General features: G+C 34.7%; 1 protein-coding gene across 9 annotated transcripts in view; it reads left to right on the forward strand.

Moving 5' to 3' along the window:
• SNF4Agamma (SNF4/AMP-activated protein kinase gamma subunit) overlaps positions 1 to 24,681 on the forward strand; it is a 246,485-nt gene that overhangs the window by 202,445 nt on the left and 19,359 nt on the right. For all 9 annotated transcript variants that reach the window (XM_088236761.1, XM_088236751.1, XM_088236744.1 and 6 more), the window contains 2 exons: positions 7,468 to 7,516; positions 22,531 to 22,668. In XM_088236761.1, coding sequence (XP_088092887.1) covers positions 7,468 to 7,516; positions 22,531 to 22,668 — 187 coding nt within the window. The remainder of the gene's footprint in view (positions 1 to 7,467; positions 7,517 to 22,530; positions 22,669 to 24,681) is intronic.

Consider the following 24,681-nt stretch of genomic DNA (forward strand, 5'->3'; position numbering starts at 1 on the left):
GGATTGTGACAAAACAAATCAAGAAATAATATAACTTCAATGCGCGAACAATGTAAAGTAAAGGCTTTAAAAATAAACACAAATCACAAAATCAGGGTTGACAAGGTTTAAGTCGATGAAAATAAGACGATTATTTTAACGAACATTTTTGTTTTAATAAATAATAATAAAATAAATAAAACAACTTTGTTTTTAACCACTATTTTCCTATTAATTCTTTTTACCGACCGGTTTCAAAGCAAACAAGCTACTTCGTCAAGGTTTACGTAACTAATGAATTCTTTCCTATTTTATTTTTATCATGTTTACTAAATACTACACGTTTATTTTATTATAATGAATAACCACAAAGTTAGTGCTTCAAATATAAAATTTATATATATATTAGAGATATTTTATTTAAAACTTCGATTACAAATAATAATTACTTTGGTGGACTTATTGCTAAAGTATTATATTCCAGCTAACCAAAAACAGACTTGTCAAAAGAAGAGTTGGTCAAAAATTTGTACTTAAAACCATAAATATATATCAAAAGATACACACATAGAAAAAAAATATTAACTAAAAATAACAGCTGTTTTTCAATTGGGAGATAAGGCTTGCACGTATAAACTTTTTTTTTAAGTACATTATGTTATACTTATTAAATGATGAGGAATTTGGTATCAGATAATGAGTTTGAAAGTAGAGAGAAAGAAGAACCAAGAAAAGAAAATGGAAGAAAAATATATATTTAAAAAAACAGTAAAATTCAGGGAGTTCAGGATTCTGAGGATATATAATAATGTTTAATGCGTACTTATTTTAAATACTAAAAAAAAAGGAATATGGAAATTCAGATTTATGATCTGTAACCAGCAGTTCAAGGTTATTACTTTACGCATTTTCTTCACCATTCTGTGCTGAACATGCTTTCGGTCATGCAAATAATCATTTTAAATACGTTAATATTAATATTTAAATAAAAAGTAAATTTCTCTGCATGAGGGAAGTTCAGCATGTAGAATAGTTAAAGGGGATTCACATCGTAGTTTGCTATCTCAAAAGGCGTGAAACAGGGATGTGTAATGTCACCATGGTTGTTTAATCTATATATGGACAACTGTGTGAAAGAGATAGAATGTATGGGCATTGGAGCAAAAATTGATAATTTTTCAGCAAGCTGTTTGTTGTACGCCCATGATGCAGTTCTTTTAGCAAGCAGCAAGGAGCATTTGCAACAAATAGCCTCTATAATGTATGATGTACGAGTATGCCTTGAGAGCGAATTGGTGATGAACGAAAGTAAGTCAAAAGTAATGGTATTTGAAAGGGGAAGTGAGGTTACTGATTGCATAATAAATGTAAACAGCGAATGTCTTGAACAAGGAGAAGAGTTTGTGCATCCGGGAACTATTTTTTTAAGAAATGGAGAAGTAGAAAAATATGTTGAAAAGAAAGTGAACGCTGGCAATAAAATGAACGGCGCACTGAGCACAGTAATTGATAATATAGTTATATAATAATATTATAATGGAAATCGAAGCTAAACTAGCAGTGCACAATGGAGTTTTAGTCCCATCACTTGTGTTTGGAAGTGAAACATGGAACTGGCAGAGGAAGGATGCAAGCCGAGTAAATGCGGTTGTTATGCGATTTATGCGATAAAAGTGTGAAAAATCAATGTATGACAGGGTTCATCATTCTATTTCCGCAACTAATGGTGCATAGCGCACTGCATTGGCACACTAATCGAAGCGTATCTTGATCATTTTTGTTACATGAAGGTAAGATGATCAGTCCTACGCTTCAGGTACCAGTCCAGGGACTGTGAAATATTCTAGTGTAAAAACACGCTTAAAATAAATATTTCATATCCACCATGTCGGGAATCGAACCCGAGACCTCTTGCGTGGTAGGCAAATGCGCTGATCATTACACCGCGAAGCCGACAAACGACAGAGTTCCGAATGATGAAATCAGACGAGAGTGTAAATCAGTGAGTCGGGTATAATTCATGAGATTAAGAAAGGGTCACAGAAAAGGTTTGCTCATGTAGAACGAATGGATTGCGATATAATAGTAAAACAGGTATATATGGTGAAAATGAACGGTAACGTGGGACGAAGACGACCAAGGAAGTCGTGGCATAATCAGATAAACTAAAATCTTTAGTCTGGTTATGTCAAAAGCAGGCAGAACCGAAGGGTATGTATGACGAGATGTATGAATGTGGAAGGAGCTAGGAATGTATGCCAGGATAGAAAAGTGTGGCGGTCCATTCTATCCGCCTATCCCTATTGGAAAATAGCGTGATTTAGTAGTAGTAAAAAGTAAATTGTCACCCGAATCCCGTTCAGTAATATTCAGTGTAATAAAGAAATTAATTGCTATCCTACGAGCACACAAAAACAAGAATCAAGGCAGCTCGAAACAATCTGTACTATACAGTAGCGTTTACACGAGGACAATACAATATTGTTTTGTCTCATGGTCCGACTTATTGTCCAGGTGTGAACTGCTATTTCTGGGGCAGAACCATTGTTCCGAGACATTGTCATAGAAATAGCCGGGTGGGTTATCCCCGCAAGGCGATGATTACCCTCACCACCGCGTGCGGCCGCATTGTCCTCTTGTGAACGCACACGACAGGACCGTATGACAATAGCGATTTGCTCGTGCGCATATTTCCTGCCGATAATGTCCGCAGAAAAAACACCCTGCTATTATTTAGTTTGTCCTTCAACAATTCCAGTACATTTTGGGATAAAAGAAATAATATTTTTCGCGAACCCGCCGCCCGTAACAAACGTCGCGTTGTCGTGTATTCATTTTTGCAGCGGTCACGTGTGAACTACGGCTGAATTTTTACATTGTCCCGGAGTCTAGTCCTGCGCGTTTGAGGTCTTTCACAGAGCTGGGACTAGACTATACTGCCCTACATATTGTATTGTTCTCGTATAAACGTTACTTTAAGGACTAAAGATGTTTAATTAGTTGCCGAAAGAGATAAGTGATGTTGGATCTCTCGAATTGTTTCGTGGAGTGGCAATGGTTTTCGATAAAAACAAACATCCATATACTCGTAGGTTATTTTATTAATATTTAAAGCATTAACTTTGTTACAATATTTTGAGTTTGTCCAAATGTTTGTAGACAAAAGACTGAATTTTACCCGCTAGGGAGTCATGATTAACAAATTACAACATAGATGAAGAATATTTTAGAGAAGGTTATAAAAAAGCAATAAAGGTTTCAGCTCTTCTACTTCACTAAAATCTACGGATGAAAGAATTGAAAAAATTAAGGTGTTAAAACATAGGAAAAATTGTGAATGTTACGCAGTGGCCTCAGCCTAGCTTCAGAATTCACATTTATATAATGTATATATAAATGTAAATCTCCAACTAAAAGGTGTCAATATTGAGAGAGTGAAACAGTTTAGGTACTTAGGCAGTATCATCATTGAAAATCTAGACCCCGACATTGAGTTAAAATGCAGAATAGAAGCAGCCCGAACAGGATTTAATAAAATTAAAAATCTTCTTTGTGACGATAATATAAACCTTAAGCTGAGACAACGAATGGTCAAATGTTATATATGGTCTGTCTTACTGTACGGTGTAGAGGCGTGCACTCTAAAAGTTAATATTGTAAACCGCCTTGGAGCATTTAAAATGAGGATCCACCGTAGAATGTTAAGAATATCTTGGACCGATATGATAACCGACAATGAAGTATTACGTAGAGCCAATACTAATAGAGAACTATTCACCACTGTTAAGCTCCGTAAGATTTCATATTTTGGCCATTTGTTGAGAGGTGATAAATATGCCATACTTCAGCTTGTCATGAAGGGGAAGATCGAGGGACGTAGAGGGGTCGGAAGAAAACAGCTTTCCTAGCTTCGAAACATCCGAGCATGGACCAGAATAAGAACTGTGGAGGAGCTGTTTCGCGCTGCTCAGGATAGGGAAGCTTTTTCCCAAGTGATCGTCAACGTCGGGAGGACCCGACATGACACGTGAAGAAGAAGAATAATATATGGAAGCTAGATTATCAAACGTCTTGCAGCTACAAGGCGCATTAACATTTGTCAAACAAATTATGTTATTTGAAATCTATGGTGAATTTAATATTTAAAAATGATCATGATTATTATTTTACAAATAATATTTCGAGCACTCACTTTTGATTTTCTATGTTAAATAATGTAACTAAAATATTAAGTTATGTGATTATTATTTTTGAAATGACTTTATTCCAACCCTTATGGTTGAGCGTCGTGCGCTACGCCGTGAATTAATGACGTAGATAACACAAACTAATAATTCTCTTAGGTTCTGTCCCGAGTTGCAGCGCGAATAGTGTATTGTTCGCCTAACTAACCACAAAGTCTCCACAACACGTTGTAATTCCGTCGCTTTAGTTTGTTTTTGTCCAACATACCATTTTTAACTAAACTAAGTTAAGTGAACGGGAGTTATGAAAAACCTATATTTATTTATTTTATTTATTTTGTTTATTAAGAAAAACAACAGCAATACAAAGAGAAATATACACAACATTATAAAAAAAAACATAAAATAAAGCCAAATCAGTTTTCCACATAAGTACAATTATAAAAATCCAGTTCAGTTAAATATAATTTATAGAAGTGCATGTGTGCGAGTTTTTTTTTTGTGTGTGAGGATGCGTGTGTAAAAAAGTGGAGTGTGGTTTTGGTAGGTATGTGAATATGTGTGTGATTGTATATGGGTGTGAGGGTAGGTTTAAGGTCAGGGTAAGTGTGTCTTTGATATGAGTGAATAGAAACAATTTAAAATTATAATGTAAAAATATATATATAATTTTTTTTTATGACGAAACATAATTTTTTTCAAATAATAGTTTTTTAATTTTGGTTTTAAAAGTGAGTTTACTGCAATTAAATATGTCTATGTTATTGAAAAATAAATTATAATTACGCGTCAAGCGAATCAGAGGAGAGTTCTGAGCATAGTTGGTGCGAACTGTGGGTACATGGAAAAGAGATAGATTCGTGTGACGGGTGCGGTAGCCAGGTACGTTAAGGGCCAACTCAGAAACCAGAACAGGACTATCAAGACGTCCATATTTATAAAATCAAAATATTTTTATATATTTTTTATATTGTTTTAGTCAGAATTTTGTCTTTAGTTGTGGTCGTTATTTATGTCTATTTCAGAAAAAAATATTAAAGCTCTATTTCTGCAGATTTGTGTCTTCGTCTGTTGGGAAAAAAACGAACTGAAGCGACGATTTGCTGAACATATTAACATTCCATATTTTCTTCACAAAAAAGTTATCTATATCTGAAGTACGTTATGCCAATATTGATAAACTCCCTAGGGGGATACATTCAGGACATATTTATTTATTTTATAAACATAAACGGCAAATCTGCCTTTTACAAACATTTATAGTATTAACATATTTGGCTTAATATTTTTATTTTTTTAAAAACATGAATTACTTTATACCCAAGATTTATAGAAAAAAAAAAAACCAAAAATTATACAGCATATTCAGTAGAATGTTTAAATAATAAAACATTCTACAGTAAAACAACAAGAAAATCATAAGTACTGTTTCACACAGCTAGGACAAGTGAACAAAAAACTGTATTTAAATATATTATGAAATGCATGAATAAATAAATATAAAATAAATAAATATCTACAAAGATTTGAAGACAAGAGAAGTCGTCGTCATGTAAAAATGCCTATGATAACACATATTTTACCACTTGGTCACTGCGTGAGCGTAGGCATCATCTGGCGACGACTATACTTCATATATTGTTGCACTTTTTAGTTTACTTATTATTAGTTTACTTTTTAGTTGTCTTCTTAGATTACTGTTACTTTAATCACTTGAGCAAAAAAATGCCCATTACTAAACCTAAATCAATTATATAAATCAGTTTTTTCAATTTTCTCAATTTCTACTTTTTGCTAATGGTGCAAAGATCTTTGTCAATATCAACGATATATTACACTGTAAATATTCAAGAAGATCTTGATGGTCTGATTGATTACTGTAATAAAAATTAATTGTACAATAATACCTCAAAATGTTATTCAATGACATTTGCTAAAAGTAAAAATTTCATTACGCACAATTATGCGATCAAAGATATTTCCTGTCACGGTGCAGCGAGTTTAGGGACAGGATTTATACTTGATAGTAGATTGCTGTTTGGGTCTCACATAAATGTTATCGTTGAAAAAGCTTACCAAATGCTGGGCTTCATTTTAAGAATATCCGAACCCTTTAAAAACCTAATACATTGAAGACTCTATACAACACTTTTGTACGCTGTAACTTAGAGTTTGCATCCGTTGTGTGGAGCCCACAATACACAACATACATTGAAAGGATTGAAAATGTTCAACGAAAATGTTTAAAATACCTAGATAAAACGCTTTGCTCTAACAGTGGATTTTTTAACTTTGAAAATAGACGCATTTTATCTGAATTATGCTATTTATGTAAATGATTAAATAAAATAAAGTAGACTCTTAAAATCTATTCTCTAAAATATTTTTTATGTCGGTTTCGCGTGATAACAAGTAAATATTTATTTCATCTGCCAGTCTGCAGCACTAACTATGCACAACCCTCTTTCTTCTATCGTTCTTGTTCAAACTAAAATAGTTTTTTTTTTCATCTATCCCCTTAATTTATTCAAAAAATTAATTTTGACTCATTCTATCTAAATAACTAAGACTCACATATTCTGCGATACGCTCCCACTTGCTTTTTAATGAACTCACGCATTACACACACCTGAACTACTCCCACACAAATACACAAACACACCCTTCTGTTGTACCATAATTTAATATGTATGATTTTTATTTAGAAACCTCGCTGGTTTATCTTTATTATGTCATTTAATCATTGTTGACTGTATGTTTCTGTAAAATAAATGAATAAATACAAAATATTTTTAAATGGCGCATTGGGCACATACGGAGGAGACTAAAAATATAAAACTAAATGCAGAAAGGCATCTTAATTCCTCGACACCCCACGTCATTCTTCAGCAATTCGTTTTCTGTTCATAGTGCCAGACTCTGAAATGAGCGCAAAATGTGTGTAAAATGCACATTCTTTGATCGCATGAAACGCCCAAAACATATTAATATGCCTTTATAATCCTAATTTTCCATCATTTCATTCCTCTTTTTTCCGGGATCTACTTCTTGTCTCCTTCCAAGCTCCTTAGCTGATCCCACATCCATTGAATTCCTAATCTCATCATGTAAAATGTGATAGAAGTTTTCTTTAATACGTCTTATATTATGTGGGTTTATGCTCCATTTGTCCGCAGTGCCCACAAAAACATCTGAAATAATAAAAACATTAAGTAATATAAAAATGTTAAAAATACTAATTTTGATCAATTCGGTGTGGTTGTTGGTTTAAACATGCAACTTATTTGATCTTTTTTTGTTTCAGCTTCCTGTAGCGGACCCCTTTCTCGAAAAAGTGAGCTTCAGTGATCTGGGTAAGGATAATTATATAAATTAATGTTTATATTATTTACATGTAAATTCAATTCGTACAATCACTACAACTAGGGTATAGGATGGGAGAGGAATGGTCAATGTGGTCTGTTATGCGGACGATGCTTTAATCAATAATATGACCTAAAAATAATGCTAGACAGACTACACGATGTTTGTAAAAAATATTACATGGTAATTTCCATCGAAAACACAAAATATAACAACATGTATGATCTTACCCAAAACATCGAGAACGTGTAACCTGACTGCAGCACAAACCTATAAATTAACTCAGCACCTTGAGATATTTAGGCATAGACCTAGTCGGAGGAGCTGATCTGTGTGAGGAATAACAGGCCCACGTCAACAAGGTAGCTGCCATCTCTGGTGCTCTGAAATCCACAATATGGGAAAATTAAGATATGGCCACTAAGAGTAAGATGAGAATTTACAAACCACGCGCGAGACCAATAATGTATATGGCGTTGAAGCGAGGGTAGACACAAGCAGGACTAAAGAAGTATTGAGGGCTTCTGAGATGAAGATACTGAGGATGACATCGGGCAAAACTCTTAAGAGATCGTGTGAGGAACACCGGAATAAAAGATAAATGTGAGGCTGAGGGCATTGTAGGAGGGAGTAGACAGCGAAGGAGGAACTATTACGGTAAATTCTGAAAATTGGACTCTACCAGACTCCCTTACATTGCACTATATAATCAGCCTCATTGGACTTGTCCTCGCGAAAGACCTCCTGTAAGATGGAAGGACAGCTGGAAATCCACCCTACAGGAGGTGCAACCCTCTGGAGAAAATACTTTTTTTTTTGCAATCATTGGCTGGTTTAAGTGGCCACTTAACATTCACTATTCTGTCTATGTTTAAAAATTCATATTTCCTCAACTCTTCGCCTGTTGATTTTTGTGAAGTAAATAGCTGAACTCTTTATTGATGCGGGTAAGATTCATTTTTCTTTTTCATCCATTCATCGTTGTCTACAAACATTTGACATGCGCTAAATATGATTGCTAAATAATTTCAACGACGCACCCTTTATTACAACAATACATACGTGGGGTCAGTGGCTTTTACAAAGACGCGTGAAAGTTGAGTTGACAAGGCTGAGGATGAGGAAAAATTTTAGCGGAAGACGGATGTGTGAAAGAGATGGTTTGCAACATCAAATTATTTTTAGTTGCGACTCATTTTGAAAATCGACGCAAAACGTTTGTCGATTTTTCGTTTGCTGTAGCGATAAAAATTTCAGCGCTTTAAGTGGTTCATAGGGCACTGCATTGGCTACGATTAGACGTTCGTCAGCCAGTTTGGTTGGCGGGTGACGGGGGACGATGGCTTTCGGTCGGTGTATCTCGGGCGGAGTTCCCTCGGGAGTGGGGGGAGGCGTGCACGGGCGCCCTCTCCGCCGGGCGCGCAGTCGCCGCGCAGACGGCGGTATAAATAGCGGGCGCGGGCTATATCTGGCCGGCCGGGCAGGCGGCCAGTTGGGCCAGCGTGGCGGGCCCGCCGCACCTCGTGTACTACTCGGACCGCGCCGCCGGGGGACCGCAGCCCGAGCTCGACGTGTACCCGCTCGACCTCATCAAGGAGTTCGAGGAGATCAGCCGCGCCTGGAAGCTCTGGCTGGCCGAGCTGCTGCGCAAAGGTTGGATCGCGCGCGCACGCATACCCTCACTAATACTAATCCGCACCCTCGCCCCACTAACCACTTTTATAACGAAACCTCGCTGAGCCTCCGTGAAGCTCAGATATTTCTTTATACATGGGTATTATACTATGTACAGTTCAGACCTTTCGTTTGAAATTTCTTCGTGTGACGGTCGCAACCGGTATCAGTTCAGAAACGAGAATGACCTCTGAATCATTTATGAATGTCCGAGACTCGAGAGTGATTACAAGTTAACCTCATAATACATTCGGCTTCCTCGCATCAAAAGCATTATTGTGACTTGTGTTTGTTTACCTCTGTCAGTTTAAAATAATAAACAGTGGTTTATTATTATCTTTGTTAACGGGAATTTTCTGAATGTTTCCTACAGATCATTTACAAAATCTCACGGTGGGTTGTTTTGCTGTTATGTTTCTTAAAATATTAAATGCTCAATTTGATTGTTTGCAATCCGTGCTTGTTAACAACCCGAGAAGAATTTAATTAGTGTGTGTACTTATTAACAAAATTAAGACGCCTGTATACTCATATTATCCGACGGTGCAGAAGTGAATAAAATTTGTATTGTCTCGTAAATTTACGAAGGTGAAAATCAGGCTTACTATTGTGTAGAAGCTGCATCATTTTTTGTGTTTTTGTGATTCAACTTAGCTGGCGTTTTATTATAATGATTATTATACTTTATTCGGACAATAAAAAGCTACATTTATCATATTTAAATAACAAAAAAAACCAAATAAGCCAATTACAGGTTTTCACAAGTAGCACCACAGTAAGTTAAAATATATTCTCGAACATAAAATACACAATAATTATTTTTATGATTATGCGCAAATAAATCTATGTTTAATGATTTTGTTATTACGTAAAATTTATTAAAAGTTCGCCATAAACATGAATTTTGCCTATAATTAGATGTGAAACAAGAGGAATATGAAGAAGATTATTTCTAAGAACTTTTAAAGGAACATAAGCAGAGAGTTTGCATAGTAGTTCAGGACAGTCAATTTTATTACGAATGCTATTTTGAATTCAGTTCATCTTTTTCATTTCTTTTCTGGCGACTATTTTTACTATTCGAATTGAACTGAATTGGCATATGAAAGTATAATTGTGTCGCAAGCTTAATATTATGTAGGTATAACTAATCACTTGTCACCATTCTGTAAGCATGATATGGGACACTGACTCGAATTCAGATATTTCGAAACGACTAGTTGTGAGAGTCAATAGAATTTATATAAATTCATACATTGCATTATTGCTCTCATTTACCCAAAATGTTCAAACGACATCATGATTATTTAGTTATTTATTGTTATGATTATATTATTCATAACTTGATTGGTGAAGTGGTGACATTATCGAGTCTTTTATTTAACTTGTTCCGAAATCGGCAAATAATTGTAATGTGTGAAGCCTATGTAAAAACTAAAATATGTTATATGTTACTTTGGGGAACGGGAAATCAAAATGATGTAATTATAGTACAAAGACATAAAAAATAAAATTAAAGTTTATATATGACCCCCCTTGTCTAATAGAAACTAAAGAACTCTAAACAATTACATGTAACTTAACTTTTTCAACTAGAATTCTTATAATTCATAAATAAATTAGCCACTGGTGTAATTGTAGACGAAGAACTAAAACTTGAAAAAAATTGTAGTGAACATGGACACAATACGAGAATTTTAGAACAATATCATATGCAACAATCTAAAACGAGACAAAGACAGTCGAGACTTCTTAACCAGGGACTGAAATTATACAATAAAGTACCAGACAAAACTAAACAAAAGACTCAGACAACCTTTACAAAAGATGTTAAAAGTATTATCATTGACAATAGAATGTGAATTTAGAAAAGGAAAATTATTTTGTCAAATGAATGTAATCCGCAAGGGTTTATAAATAAATAAAAAAATGATTAAGGGGGGTGATTTTTAAAGTTTTTTTTTATAAATATGCCCTTCTTATGACTAAGAAAAATCATTGAGCCAAATAAAGATATTCATCTAATGACCAATATTTAAAGTATGTCCAAATGTTTACTGACAAGGCTGGATTCCACCTCCTAGGGAGTTATCAAAATTAAAATTGATTGCAACGGAAAGGGGGGAAATATTTTTGGGAAGGGAATATGGAAGTTTAGGCATTTACAGGGCGATATGAAATATTGAGTTAGTAGGCGGTTTTACACTGCAGTATTTCATTTAATACAAATAAACACAGTTTTTCTACCATTTGTGTAATTGCAATTTGGTCGTGAGGAAGAATGACAATATCTGTCATACGACTTCCATGCAATTTGTCAAACTCTCAGTGAAAGGGGAACGTTAATGTAAATATATGTATTCAATTTATATAAAAATTGTATTTACTAGTAATATCGTATACTAAAATAAAACTATTTATTTATTTACAAACAATGAAAAATACAGAAATATTCAAATAATTAAAAAAAACACTACTTATTTTACATATTTTACATAACATGTTTATGTGTGCCCTATTTCAAGATTCAAAAATAAATAAATAAATATCGCAAAAATCATCATTATGGTGTAATATTTTATGTGCACCAATTATTATATTCAACATCAGGAATACATATATGGCAAATGATAGTATTGTATGTAGATACTGTGGTTAACTATTTATAACAAGATAATTTACTTAGATACTCGTAGCTAGCTAAATGATTTCTTGAATACATTACCATATGGATATTATTATATATATTGAGATGACCAACAATTTCCACCGCAGACCTGAAGGCACCATTGAAGCAATGTAAAACTCATCTAACACACATACAAATTATGTTTGCAGGTAGCCAAAGGCTGCTTAGTAAGTTAGACGTATCTTCTCTCACTCCTCTCAATGTCCATAGTTCCAATACCCGATACAGGAAATCTGTAAATTATTTAGGCGTACTAATGGATGAAAATCTATATTGGCAAGCTAATTGAATCAATCGGTAAAATATTTTTCAGTTTATACTAATTTGGAAGGCTACAAAAATTATTTCCCATTATTATCAAATGATGTTTTAATTTTTATTAAATATTTAATTACATTCATAAGTTTATTGTACATTATTTGAGACATAAGCCCCAACTCCATGGGACTAAAAGTCCTGTGTGGCTGCATTACCCTTCGAACTTCTGTATAGGTTCGAACGGGTTCAGAATACCTGCATCAGTTAATTTGTTTGGTCTTAGGTAACATGACTACATATCTGATTATCATAGGCACTGAAATGGCTCTTGACAGAGACTATCACGTCCTCACACTACCTCATAGTCCAAACTTTATATTTTACTTCCGTGAATAATGTCAACGCTTGTCAAATCCTGGCTTACTGCTTCGTTCTCATTCTCAAAGCCACCTTTTAATTACATTCTTAATAAAATCATTTATTTTCCATTCTTTTATTTCTTTCACTGCCCGTTTTATGGCAAAACGATGCATCTTAAAGAAGGTCGGACTGAGATAATCGTCTTTAAAATATTTAACGGCATTTAAATCATAATTTTTCCATGCTGCCAATTGACAAGGAAGCTTTATGAAAAATAATCTCAAATACCATATGATGGATCTCCCATATGGTATTTATGCCTTTATTAGTACGCGATCAGTGTGTTTTTTTTTGTCTGTTTTAAAATATATATTTTAACCCCCTCACTGTGCATTTAACCCCCTCACTGTGCCATCTTAACGCTTCCTAATTTTCTTTGTATCTTCTACTGCCCCCTCAAAGTCTCAAACGCTCACAAGGGGGCGTCATCGCCCACGTTGAGAACCTATGCTTTAGTTTTAGATCGAACATTTCGGAACTCGATTGCCGCGCTGCGCTGCCCCGTTTTCTAATGGATTATGTAAATAAAAATATTCTGAGGCACTGTACTCAATAAATCCATTTATCCCATTCTGATTGAATACATGTTATTATTTTTGACGTGTTTTATTGTTAAATGAATATGTATTTTGATCGTCAATTAGTTTCATTATCCTCCATCGGATACGCATTTGCAACTTTTACGAAGTAGAAGAAAATAATTAAATGTTTTATTGTATTTTGCGAAACTTATTATCCTCGTCGTAATTGCACATACAATCTATAATCAGTAAGCAATTGCTATTTCAACGGATGCAATGTGTACATATTACATACAGGTACCCTTTTAAACAGAAACGGTAATTCACGTTCGGCATTTAATGGCTGCTGCTTTATACTCGAAGATTTATTGTACTAGATTAACAATCAATGTTTCGATTAAAGGAAAAGTAATTTTTCTATAAAATTTATATTTGAAACACTAACTTTATTTTTTTCCGGGCATACAATAAACACGCAGTTGAATTATTAATTAAGAGGATATTCGAGAGCGATTTGATGAATATAGGTATTTGAATAAACTTTTTCTGTCAATCTCTCGCAGATGCCACCCCGAACACTGTGCGAAAAACACAACTGCACGTCGGGCTGATTTTGCTTAGCTAAAATCGACAAAATCCAGGTCTCGTATTCTCGTTTTCCGCACCCCAAAACTGAACCGATTTGAATACTTTCTTTAAAAGATGAGTATCAGAAAGAAATTTTCTGCGTAGGCACTTTTTGCTTTTAAAAAAATTATTTAACATACATTTGTATACCGTAGATCCGAAGACAAGAGATAAAATTAGACACCTTAAGGTTTTTTTGTATGATCCTAGCTCGTATTAGAACAAAAAAAATGCTTTCGGGACTCGCCAATGGTGGATATCTATATCTATAATGTGTTAAAAATATCATCGCTCTAGTGCCATAATACGGAAATATGTTTGTATGAAAAAAGATCAGACCGCGCATCCTCTTAATGTCTGCTGTATCAAAGTTTAATATCGGCCTATGAAGTTTAGTAAATTTCACACAACATTGCCCCGAGTTAGAGTTATGAATGCAATATGCGTTGGAATATACTATTCAGTCATATCATAAAATACACTTCTATTATAATCTCTTACTATTTTACTTTGAAAACATATACGAAGTGTGTTCAGAAAATAACGGGAGTTGTCGTTTTTTGGAAAAAAATATTTATTCATTCGTCTACATTAATGTTGTCGTCTTCAAAATAGTCCCCATTAGATATTATGCACTTGTGCCAGCGCTTCTTACAATCCTCGAAACACTTCTTAAACTTTATCTTTGCGATAGACTGTAGCTCTTTCAGCGATGCGCTTTTAATGTCATCTATGCTTGTTAAACGACGGCTTTTTAAGGTTCTCTTTATTTTTGGAAATAGGTAAAAGTCATACGGAGCCAGTCTGGTGAATGGCTGGGGCATCGTTACAGTATTCTTTTTGGCCAAAAATTCACGAACTAGCAATGAAGTGTGAGCAGGTGCATTATCGTGGTGCAAAAGCCATGAATTGTTTTGTCACAAATCCGGGCGTTTTTTCGGATTGCTTCACGCAAACGGCGTTGAACTTGTAGGTAGTACTCCTTATTGACCGTTTGACAGTGTGGCAAGAATTAATGATGCACTATGCCATTAAAATCAAAGAAAACTGAGTTTCCATCGATTGTTGATGTGCTGGGGCGTCCGGGCCCGTTCGTCATTTTCAACGTCTTCACGGCCATTTTGGAAATATCTGCCACTCGTAAACTCTTGTTTTACTCATAGCAGACTTATCACAGGCATTTGTTAACATTTCACACATTATTTAATTTTTTACACAAAATTTGATACAAATTCTTTGATCCATTTTTTTAATAAACAAAAATCGCCGAGCTCATAAAAATACGTCTAATCTTAGCAGTTGCCATAGACAAAGTAAACAATGAATACAGCTGAAAATTTTAGCATATTTTAGGGGCAACATAATAAATAAAATAATAAAATGACAACGAATTCTTCAAACCCGCGAAATTAAAAAAATCCCGTTGTATTCTGAACACACCTCGTATATAATATTGCATTTTCAATTGAAGACGTGAAGGCTGTATTAAACTCGAACATGCTGTATGATTTATAAAGTATTGGAATAAAATATGATTACTTATTATTTTAATTCTATGGTTTGATAAAAAGAAGCTTCGTTAGATATGGCTATCTTTAGTCGGAATATACTTAAAAAAGGTTATCAATAAAACAAAAATAGTTATAAAATATATCCCTCTGCACGGGATTCCCTACGTAGGAAAATATTGTTATCAAATCATATCATGTTTATCATCATCGTTTCCCAATCCGCACCTAGTGGAGCATAGAGCACTGCATTGGTACTAAAAACGTATCGTATTTGGGTCATATGTTACATAAAGATAAGATGATCACTCTTACACTCCAGTCCAGGGACAGTAAAATATTGCAGTGTAGAACCACCTTTGAATTCAATATTTCACGTCCACTCCACAGGAATCGAACCCGTGACCTCTAGCGTGGTAGGCAAACTCACCAACCACTACGCTGCGAAGCGGACGCATATTGTCTCCACTCAAGTCAAGTACATATTTCTCGGACTTTATTGATGCTGTTAGTCTCACTGTACGGTATGCGTTTTGAACCTTATTGACGTGATTGAATATAGAATATTAACAAATTTCGCTACTGGTGACATCAACGTCCACATAATAGCCCAGATGTCAGGTCGGTAAATTGCACTCTAGCTGGAAATAATTCAGGAGTTTTAATCTAGTGGGTTAGACTTTTTGCTAAAACTTATAATTACCTATAATACAGATCAATCCGCGCTAAGCCGCGCACGCGCCGAGCCGCGGACCTCAATATCGCTCGCTCGCTACCCGTCTCAGGCTTCCCTTCACAAAAAACCTTCCATTCATGTAATGATGATTATCAAATTCTTATATTTAATTAGCTATGTATTTATAATTGAGTAGTTTCTGTGCTTTTTAGTTGTTATTGTGTTGTATTAAGAGTCATTGACACATTTCCGGTCATGCGGTTACAAGAGGAGGTCATGTAGGGTAAGCAGCGTCAGTGTGTTTGGCCTATTTCACACGTATCATTCAAATCCACACAACACGATAAAATTAGGGTGGATTAATATTTATTTTATAATTTATTTATTAATTTAGTGGCTACGGAAATCGAGTCGAACTGGTTGGTGCGTTTGCCTGTCATCAAATAAATAAATAATAGAATTAACAAATCACAACAGGGATGGAGAATACCTTAAAGTAGGGAATATGGAAGACTAGGCATTTACAAGGCTTATAACATTCTCCATTTGGCCTATGTTTGAACATCCTTATTTCTTCAATTCTTTCATTTGTTGATTTTAGTGAAGTTAAAAAGCTGAAACGTTTATTGTTGTGAAGAGATTCATCTGACTGAATTATTTCACATACTATGCAACGCCTGTTCACTCTATCCCTGTTGTAATTAGTTAATCTTAATGACTCCCGAGGGGGTGAAATCCAGTCTCTAGTCTACAAGCCTTTGGACAAACTCAAATATTATAAATAACAAAATGATAATAAAATGGCACATATTGATCCACCTTATGTAGTTTCATTGTACCGCGTGGATGTTTACCACGGTACGAAATTGGCCTTTGCCTGCCATGCATGAGGTCTCGAGTACCCGCGATTTATCAAAGTCAACATAAGATTCGCGCAACAAAGGATAAAATTCTAAGTGGATTTTTTCTGCTTTCAAGAAGCTTCTATCTTATTTTTTTAGTGTTGGGGGGGGAGGGGATATTCTGTAGTAGGGTCAATCGGGAACTTCTCAGCATTTGCTCTTGTGAATAGGAAACCACTCAAAACTCTGCAGAAGAAGTTCCACTTGAAGAGTGTTCGGCATTTTGTGTCCTACTTTGGTTTATTTTGCCTATGTCCTGCAGTAACCTGACCACGTAAGATACCACCTCTCGTGTGCATTATTTATGAAGTATTGTATCTGAGCCCTATTCGTATCGTATGAGCAGGAACGCGAGCGAAATAAGCTTTAGATTGCGTTAGAGTGAGATGAATATGTCGCCGCCAAATAGATAAATCAGCCACTCCACTGAGCGGCTAGGCTGTTTATTAAATGCCAGCATTCAATTAAATGGCCAGGTCATTAATTTAATAAACATTTGACGAAGGGGTTGAATGCCGCGCCGCTTAGTCTCTTTATTTTTAATACAACAAAAATAATTTTGTAATTTATTTTGTTATGTGAAGTTTGGTTTGGCCACAATGCAATGCAATTACAATGTTGGGTTATGTTTAATAATAAACAAATAAAACCCTCTTTTTACTTGAATTAAATCCGTAATTCGACTTAATAATTAATCCTAAACTTAACTAAGTAAGTTTGGTGAAAGAACGTTTTTTAAATTAAATTGAATATTAAACTTAACCCAACCTATCCGAACCTAACCCGGTGGCGTTTTTGTTCGGCCGTTTTCAAAGGGCTAGCTTTTAACCAGGCAACACGTTGAATGATAAGTTATCTCGATCAATTCAATGAATAGCTTAGTCATTCAGTTGAATGCCGGCATTTAATGAACAGCCTAGCCGCTTTGTTGAGTGGCTGATTTAACTATTTGGCGGCGGCAGATATATAAGCGACGAACGAGCTTATGAAACGAAATTATGACAGAATAAGGGCTCTGAATCATATCATATGAACTAAAACAAGAAAAATATTATTTTGTTTTATTCACCATTTTGTGAAAAGGACCTAAAGTATAATGTTATGGTATTTGTTACAATCAATATAGTGTAAAGTTTCCGCAAACCAAGTTTTGTAAAATTTCCATTGAAAATTAACTTAAAAATAGCATTTTTCAATAAAAAATTATAAAAGCGCCATCTATGTATAATAAGTTTCATATTTTCGTTTAGAATCACCTTGAGTATAACGTCTCGGTATGTACCGATGAAGATAGCATTTTTTGTAATATCCCCTCATAAACACATTTGGCTAATTTACATGTTTAGTTGACAGATTAAGTTCAATCTATTTTACCTCCACCTACAATGTTCATCAGTAAGGGATTTTGAAAAACCTGTAAACTAGTTAGTAAAAAACACGTTGTTTGGGTAGATATAGAGGCCATATTAAGGCAAGGAGTTTCAAGATCGTTTAGAGGACGTCAAGACCAGACGACGCATTTTAACTCTTAATGAAACGAAAGGGGTTAGTTTGCCTTGAGAACTCTTCCAACGGAAGCTGCTAATTAGAAAAGTACCCCCTTTCATTTTAAATATAATATGTGGGTACTTTGATAAAGCCGAGAGGGTAAAACCATACTAAATCTATTATAATATAGGCATACGATTAGGATGGAGAAACATTTCTTTACATTTTCTAAACCACTTAATGGGTATTCTTGTCAATAACATATTTAACGTTATGTGCGTGGTAAAATGGTTTTGCTATAGGGAACTGACACATTTACTGTTGAAAAATTAGGTTTTGTTAAAATGTTTATTTGAATATAATTGCAATGAAAAAATAAATATTTTTTCTTGTCATTTGGCTTGCCAACCGCCGGCTAAATGCAATAAATAACATGATAAATAATAAATAAAAATAGCAGTTTTCGAATACGTTCCATATTTACACCGGTGAAATTCAAATATGTGATTGCGCAGCAGGATTATACGTCGCGAAACGTACATATTTTGACATTTAATATTAGGTGTTCACGGATGTTGCATTGTGATCGCGAATACAATGAACAACAATTTTGAGAAATTGTTATCACTAGAAAATTCGCTTATTAGCACGTCGATACTTATTTGTGATTGAGTTACAGGTGACTAATTTAACTTAACTAACTTTGACTGTTCTTGATGATTAAGGGATGTTTTATGAAAATATTTTTTTGTTTCTAACTATTACGAAATGTTTATTAAAATAAAGGATCCATATTCTTGAATTTATGTTATAAAAGTTGTACGCAATATTTTGGAGAATTTGCGCGGAACCATGTGTCATGGTTCTATTAAGCAATATTAATTCAACTACGAGGTTAGTGCGAAGACGGTTCTTTATTATGTTCACAATGTTTTAAGTTTGTCTTAATTTTTGTAGACCAGATTCAACCCCCTAGGGAGCTGGTAATATTAATATATTACAGCAGACATGAAGAACGTTTTACAATAGGGAATATAGACAGAATGGTGAACGTTACACCGTGTGTGTCGCTCAGTACGCAACTCCTGATTTGAATTCAACTATGCCGTGTTGTGTCCTTTTAAAGTGTAGAAATACTGCTAGGATCTTAAAGAAACAGGATGGCATCACATTTCATGACATTGACAAACGAATGTTTAAGTAGCAAATGAATTACTTAAAAATTGAATTATTTTTCTATCTGTCAGATTGTCGAAGAAACAAAATAAAAATTTCGTTAGAATTGCCAGGGTAGATTTTTTTTACCCTACTTTGCTCATTTAATAAAAGAACTAATAAAAATTAGACCTCGGATTAAACAACGCCGTGGGCGACATTTGAACGACATTATCTTTAAAACATAAAATATTATATAATATGATATAAAAATATCCGTTTTGTGTCAAATAAAATTTGTTTTATATTTTAAGTCCAAAGTTCATAAATTCAATTACTCTTATTAAATGACCCTTTATTTATCTAATCTGTTGTTCCAATCAATGTTTCCGTGTGCACAATAAAATTTTAGAGAAATCAACAGATTGCTTTTTTTACCTTACATTTGTGTTATGATTAATTTTTTTTCCCATCAAGCAGCATTACCAGGCGACTTAACGTTTGCGCGCGGCGAAAGTGTGTCTAAGTGGGGGAATTATTAGACACAGTCTGATGTATTCAAATATGATTCTACGCTCCTTCTGGACTATTCTTAATTCTATGTATTCAACACTTTTTTTTCGATTTTGTCACTAGTTCCCTTTTGCATAAATATGTTCAATTTAATTTCCGTAAAATTCACAGTCGAAAAATACTACAGCAAAGTGTCCACTTTCCCACAGAGGAAATGTAAAAGAAAAACATCCTTCTTCCACGAGGACGAAAAAATATTTTTTGGTGGAAAAAGTTATGCCAAGTAATAACAATTCATAATAATGAAGCAGTGGTGACGTTCACAAAATACCCAAGCTAAATTAGGTTTTGTTTTCGAGCGACACAAATTTGACACCCATATTAAGTACCCACCCAAAAAATAATTACAACCTGCAACCGAGCAAACTAATTTGAATTTAAGTACCTGCTGAAATGCTAGTACGAGTAGGTATGATGCTTCACTAATGAAATGTCTCATTGCGTCGTATTAATTCGAGACGACATGTGGCGTAAGCATAACATTAAGACTATTTAGAATGATGTTACACGGTGTGTAAAATGGCTACTTAAACCAGCCAATGGCAAGTCGAAAGCACTGTAAACGCCTTGTCTTCCATATTCCCATCTCAAAAATGTGTTTCCTGTATGTTGTAATATTTTTTATTTTTTAAATTAATTTTTTAATTTAATTTTTATTTACTAAGGAAAAACAACAGTTGTTATATAAGAATACAAAATATAAAAAATAGTACATACATCCAGTTAAAGTTTTTCACAAATATAATAAGAGAACATGTTGCACAGTAAAGAGAAAAATAATATATTATATAAGACATGAGAAAAAAAAGAGCTCTTAAGAAGGTTAAGGAATAGAGTGATCTTAATAATTCCTTAGGGAGGAAATCCAGCCTGTTTAATAACATTTGGACATACCCAAAACACTATTCTTAATTCTATGCTCAAAACATTGTTAAATTATTATTCATAGTCTCGAGATATAATTTTTTTTTACGTATAAAAGAAAAGGTTCTTTTTTCCTTCATATTTTAAATATTTTTTTTAACGTATTTTATATCATATCTAAAAGACCTAAAAATCACTAAATAAATAAATACGTTCATAAACAGAATAAAAAAAGAACACAACATATACCTATGTAGATAGTTTTTAGCTACGCGCCGCGATGCGCCAATGAGACGCATATTATTAATATGATACTAGTAGATAAACTCGGTTTAAAAGCTCGGTTAATCAGCCCTCCGGTCCTAAGTAATCTTCCAATGAACCGTTTGTAGTTTTGCACTGACTAGGTTCTTGCGATCTGCGCGAGTTATTTTAATAATGTTTTCGTTCTTTGTAAGTACGAGTAATATTACTTTGTAATATCATTACACCCATTTAACCCCCAAGCATTCACCCACTCTTTATAATCACGCCAATAAGGTTCAAATTGCTTTTTCTTCAAGTAGATATGCGTACACAGATTCGGGTTTAATCTTTAAAGCCCAAACGTCGGGTAGTTTTGCCTAGAAATAATTCAAGGAGTTTTAATAACTACATAGTAAGTTAGATAGAACTGGGAGTTGCTAATAACACATTCTGTTTGAGATCTTGAATTCTTAGTGGAAGTTTTTTAAAAAATGCAAAATATGCTCGAAATTCTGGTTTTTTGAGTATATCTCGACTTTGGCTTACCCCAGACAAACATTGGCGGCCTCCGTGGTGTAGTGGTCAAGACGCTTGACTCACGCACGGAAGGTTCCGGGTTCGATTCCCGGTGAGAACACAAAAAAATTAAAATGTGATTTTTCTCAAGCCTGGGTACTCTGTGATGTAATTCACCACTGTAATTAGGCCCCCTGGCTTGTTGTGGTGCAAAAAAAAATAAAAAAAATGTATGTATGTATGTATTGGTAACTACAAAAATAATGAGCTATTTAATTTATAACTTAACTATTTAAACTACATGTAATTCTTACTCGACCATTTGCTAAAACTTACTTATAATTTATATATAAAATAAATCAACAAATTCGCGCACGGGCCGTGCACGCGCCGCGTCGCTGCAATTACAACCAATAGCACCTTTTAAAAAACGCAAGGCATCTGGATTATAATCTGTAATTGTAGCTGATTAAGAATCGGTACATCCACATAGTTGAATTGTCAACGTATGCTTTATTGTGGCTTTATAGAAAATGGGCGAACCTTCCTTGTATACTGGCTGGAATTCCGAACGCGTTTACAGCGCGCTATAATGTGTATTTAGTACGTAAAAACGCGCTATACCGCGCTATAATTTCGTTTGGATTACCAGCCCTGGACGGAATGGCTTCATGATGGAAGTGACAAAAGAGATGCCTTTTGTTAAGTCTAAAATTGTATGCATGCCTTTCAGTATCGCCCCGCCGAGTGACAATGACACGGTATATGTCGTGCTTCTTTACACCCGAGTAGTCATCAAGTCGAAAACTGTATTCTTCATCCCCCGGACACGAATAACAATTATTATATCAATATTATTAACGTTTTTACTATTTTTTTTGTTTCAGAACAAGATGAGAGTCAAATATTTGTCAAGTTCTTCAAATTTCACAAGTGTTACGACCTGATACCCACATCTGCTAAACTGGTCGTATTCGATACCCAACTCTTAGTGAAGAAAGCCTTCTTTGCTCTTGTGTACAATGGTAAGTTCCATATTTAAAACATATGAATTTATATTACTTTGTATTATTAGTATATAATACATTTTTTTACATTAAAGGGGAGCATTTTACAATATTGACAGCTATTTAAACAGAAAAACCGCTTTGTGAAGGGAATATGAAATTGCACAATCAGTTTTTCTAGGTTATTATGCTGTGTGTCGTTCGCACCCTTTTCCAATGTTTCGGATCGCATTAGATACAGTGGGTTGGTGTTATTTGTATTGATTTGAATATATGTAATGTTATATACTAAGGATCTGTACCGTGTCACAGCCGTCGCTATAATCAGCTTGTCAATCTGCAATCTGTGTCATTTCACAGTCTATGCTTTTATGTGATTTCTTTATTACTGGGAACTAGGATGATTTTAATCACATCCCACCAGCTCTGTTTATATTGTCGGGATGTTTGTGAATCTCTATCGATTTTTTTCTTATCGAGTTTAGTGACTTCAGTCTCTCTTAGATTACCGGCTCAAAGGGAAACTTATACCCCGCTTCTATGTGATGTTCGGCCAAAGCCGATTTTTCAGGGTAGCCGTCATATTTTTTGGAATTAGTTATAAAAAAGACATTTATTTCATGAAAATGATATCCGACAAATAACGTCCTCTGTGACCCGTGACTAGTAGTTGCGTAGCTCATTCTGTCTGTCCAATTTTCGGCCACTTTTTTCAACAAATCTTGCGTTATTCCGAAATGGTGCGTGTTATATCGGCTTCCAATGCTTCGTTGTTGGTTTGTTTCCTCAGACTATGGACTTAACGTAGCCGTGTAGGAAATAATCCAATAGCGTCAAATCACTGAATCGTGGAGCCCAATCAACAGGATTGTTTCTGGAAATAATGTTGTCGCCAAACTTCGTTGTCGTAAATTTCTACAATTTGCAAGCGCTCTTCTAGTGTAAGGCGTTCCATTATTAACCCAAGTATTATTACATAGCACATATGTAAAAAAAACTGATATCTTAGTTTGACATGAGTCAGTTTTCTTCTTTGCAGTCTCAATCCTGGGGATTGGTTTGCATCAAAGTCCCGCATCTCGTCCTCCATTGGTCTCTATTTTCTGCAGCCCTCTTCAGCTCGACATATGATTCGCAGTTAAAATCTTCGCATACTAGCTCCAAATATTCCCGTCGGGGGCGCCCTCTATAATTTGTCCCCTCAGCCATTCCCTCTATGATATCATGCAGGAGACCCTTATGGCACATAATGTGGCCGATCCATCGGGCTCGCCTCTCTGAGATGGTTTTAATTAGTTGCCTACCTTCTTCGATTCTGTTGAGAACCTCGTCATTAGTGATGTGGTCTCTCCAGCAAATCCCTAATATTTTTCTGTAGCACCACATCTCGAAGGCCTCTAGTCTTTTTTTATCTCTTTCGGTAAGGCACCATGTCTCACAACCGTACATCAATATGCTCCATACATATGTCTTGGCAAGTTGCTTGCGGAGTTTTAGATTGATTTTATTTTATTCAAAAATCTTTGATTTTTTGTTAAACGCAAGCCTTGCTTGGTGTATGCGGCAGTCGACATCTCTTTTTGTTCTCCCATCCCAGGTGATCCTGCTTCCAAGGTACACAAACTCTTTCGCGTTTTTCAAAGTTGCTCCTGACATTACTTTATTCATTCATTGCTCATTACGGGCCACAGCCATTACTTTATGAGTCAGTATTTATTACCAATCAAAAGTTCTATTACGACAAAAAAACACTTATTATAATGGATATAAAATAGAAAATCGACAACACAGCTTGCAAATTGATACAATTTTGTCATATCATGTCAAGCTCGTGATAATTTCATACTTCAATAGATTGTATGTAAACATGTTTGTTGACATCATTTGATAGGATGTGTTCCGATATCATTATAGTTGTTAGGTATCAATACGAGTATAATGATGTACCTACATTGAGTGCGCTTCTGAATCGCAAACCAAATTGGTCATCAGATACCGTACTAGTAAATATTACACTATCAGCAAAACGAT

This window comes from Micrasema longulum, unplaced genomic scaffold, assembly GCF_059751315.1.
Source record: "Micrasema longulum isolate JH-2025_06_02 unplaced genomic scaffold, ASM5975131v1 h1tg000097l, whole genome shotgun sequence".
Lineage (NCBI taxonomy): Eukaryota > Metazoa > Arthropoda > Insecta > Trichoptera > Brachycentridae > Micrasema > Micrasema longulum.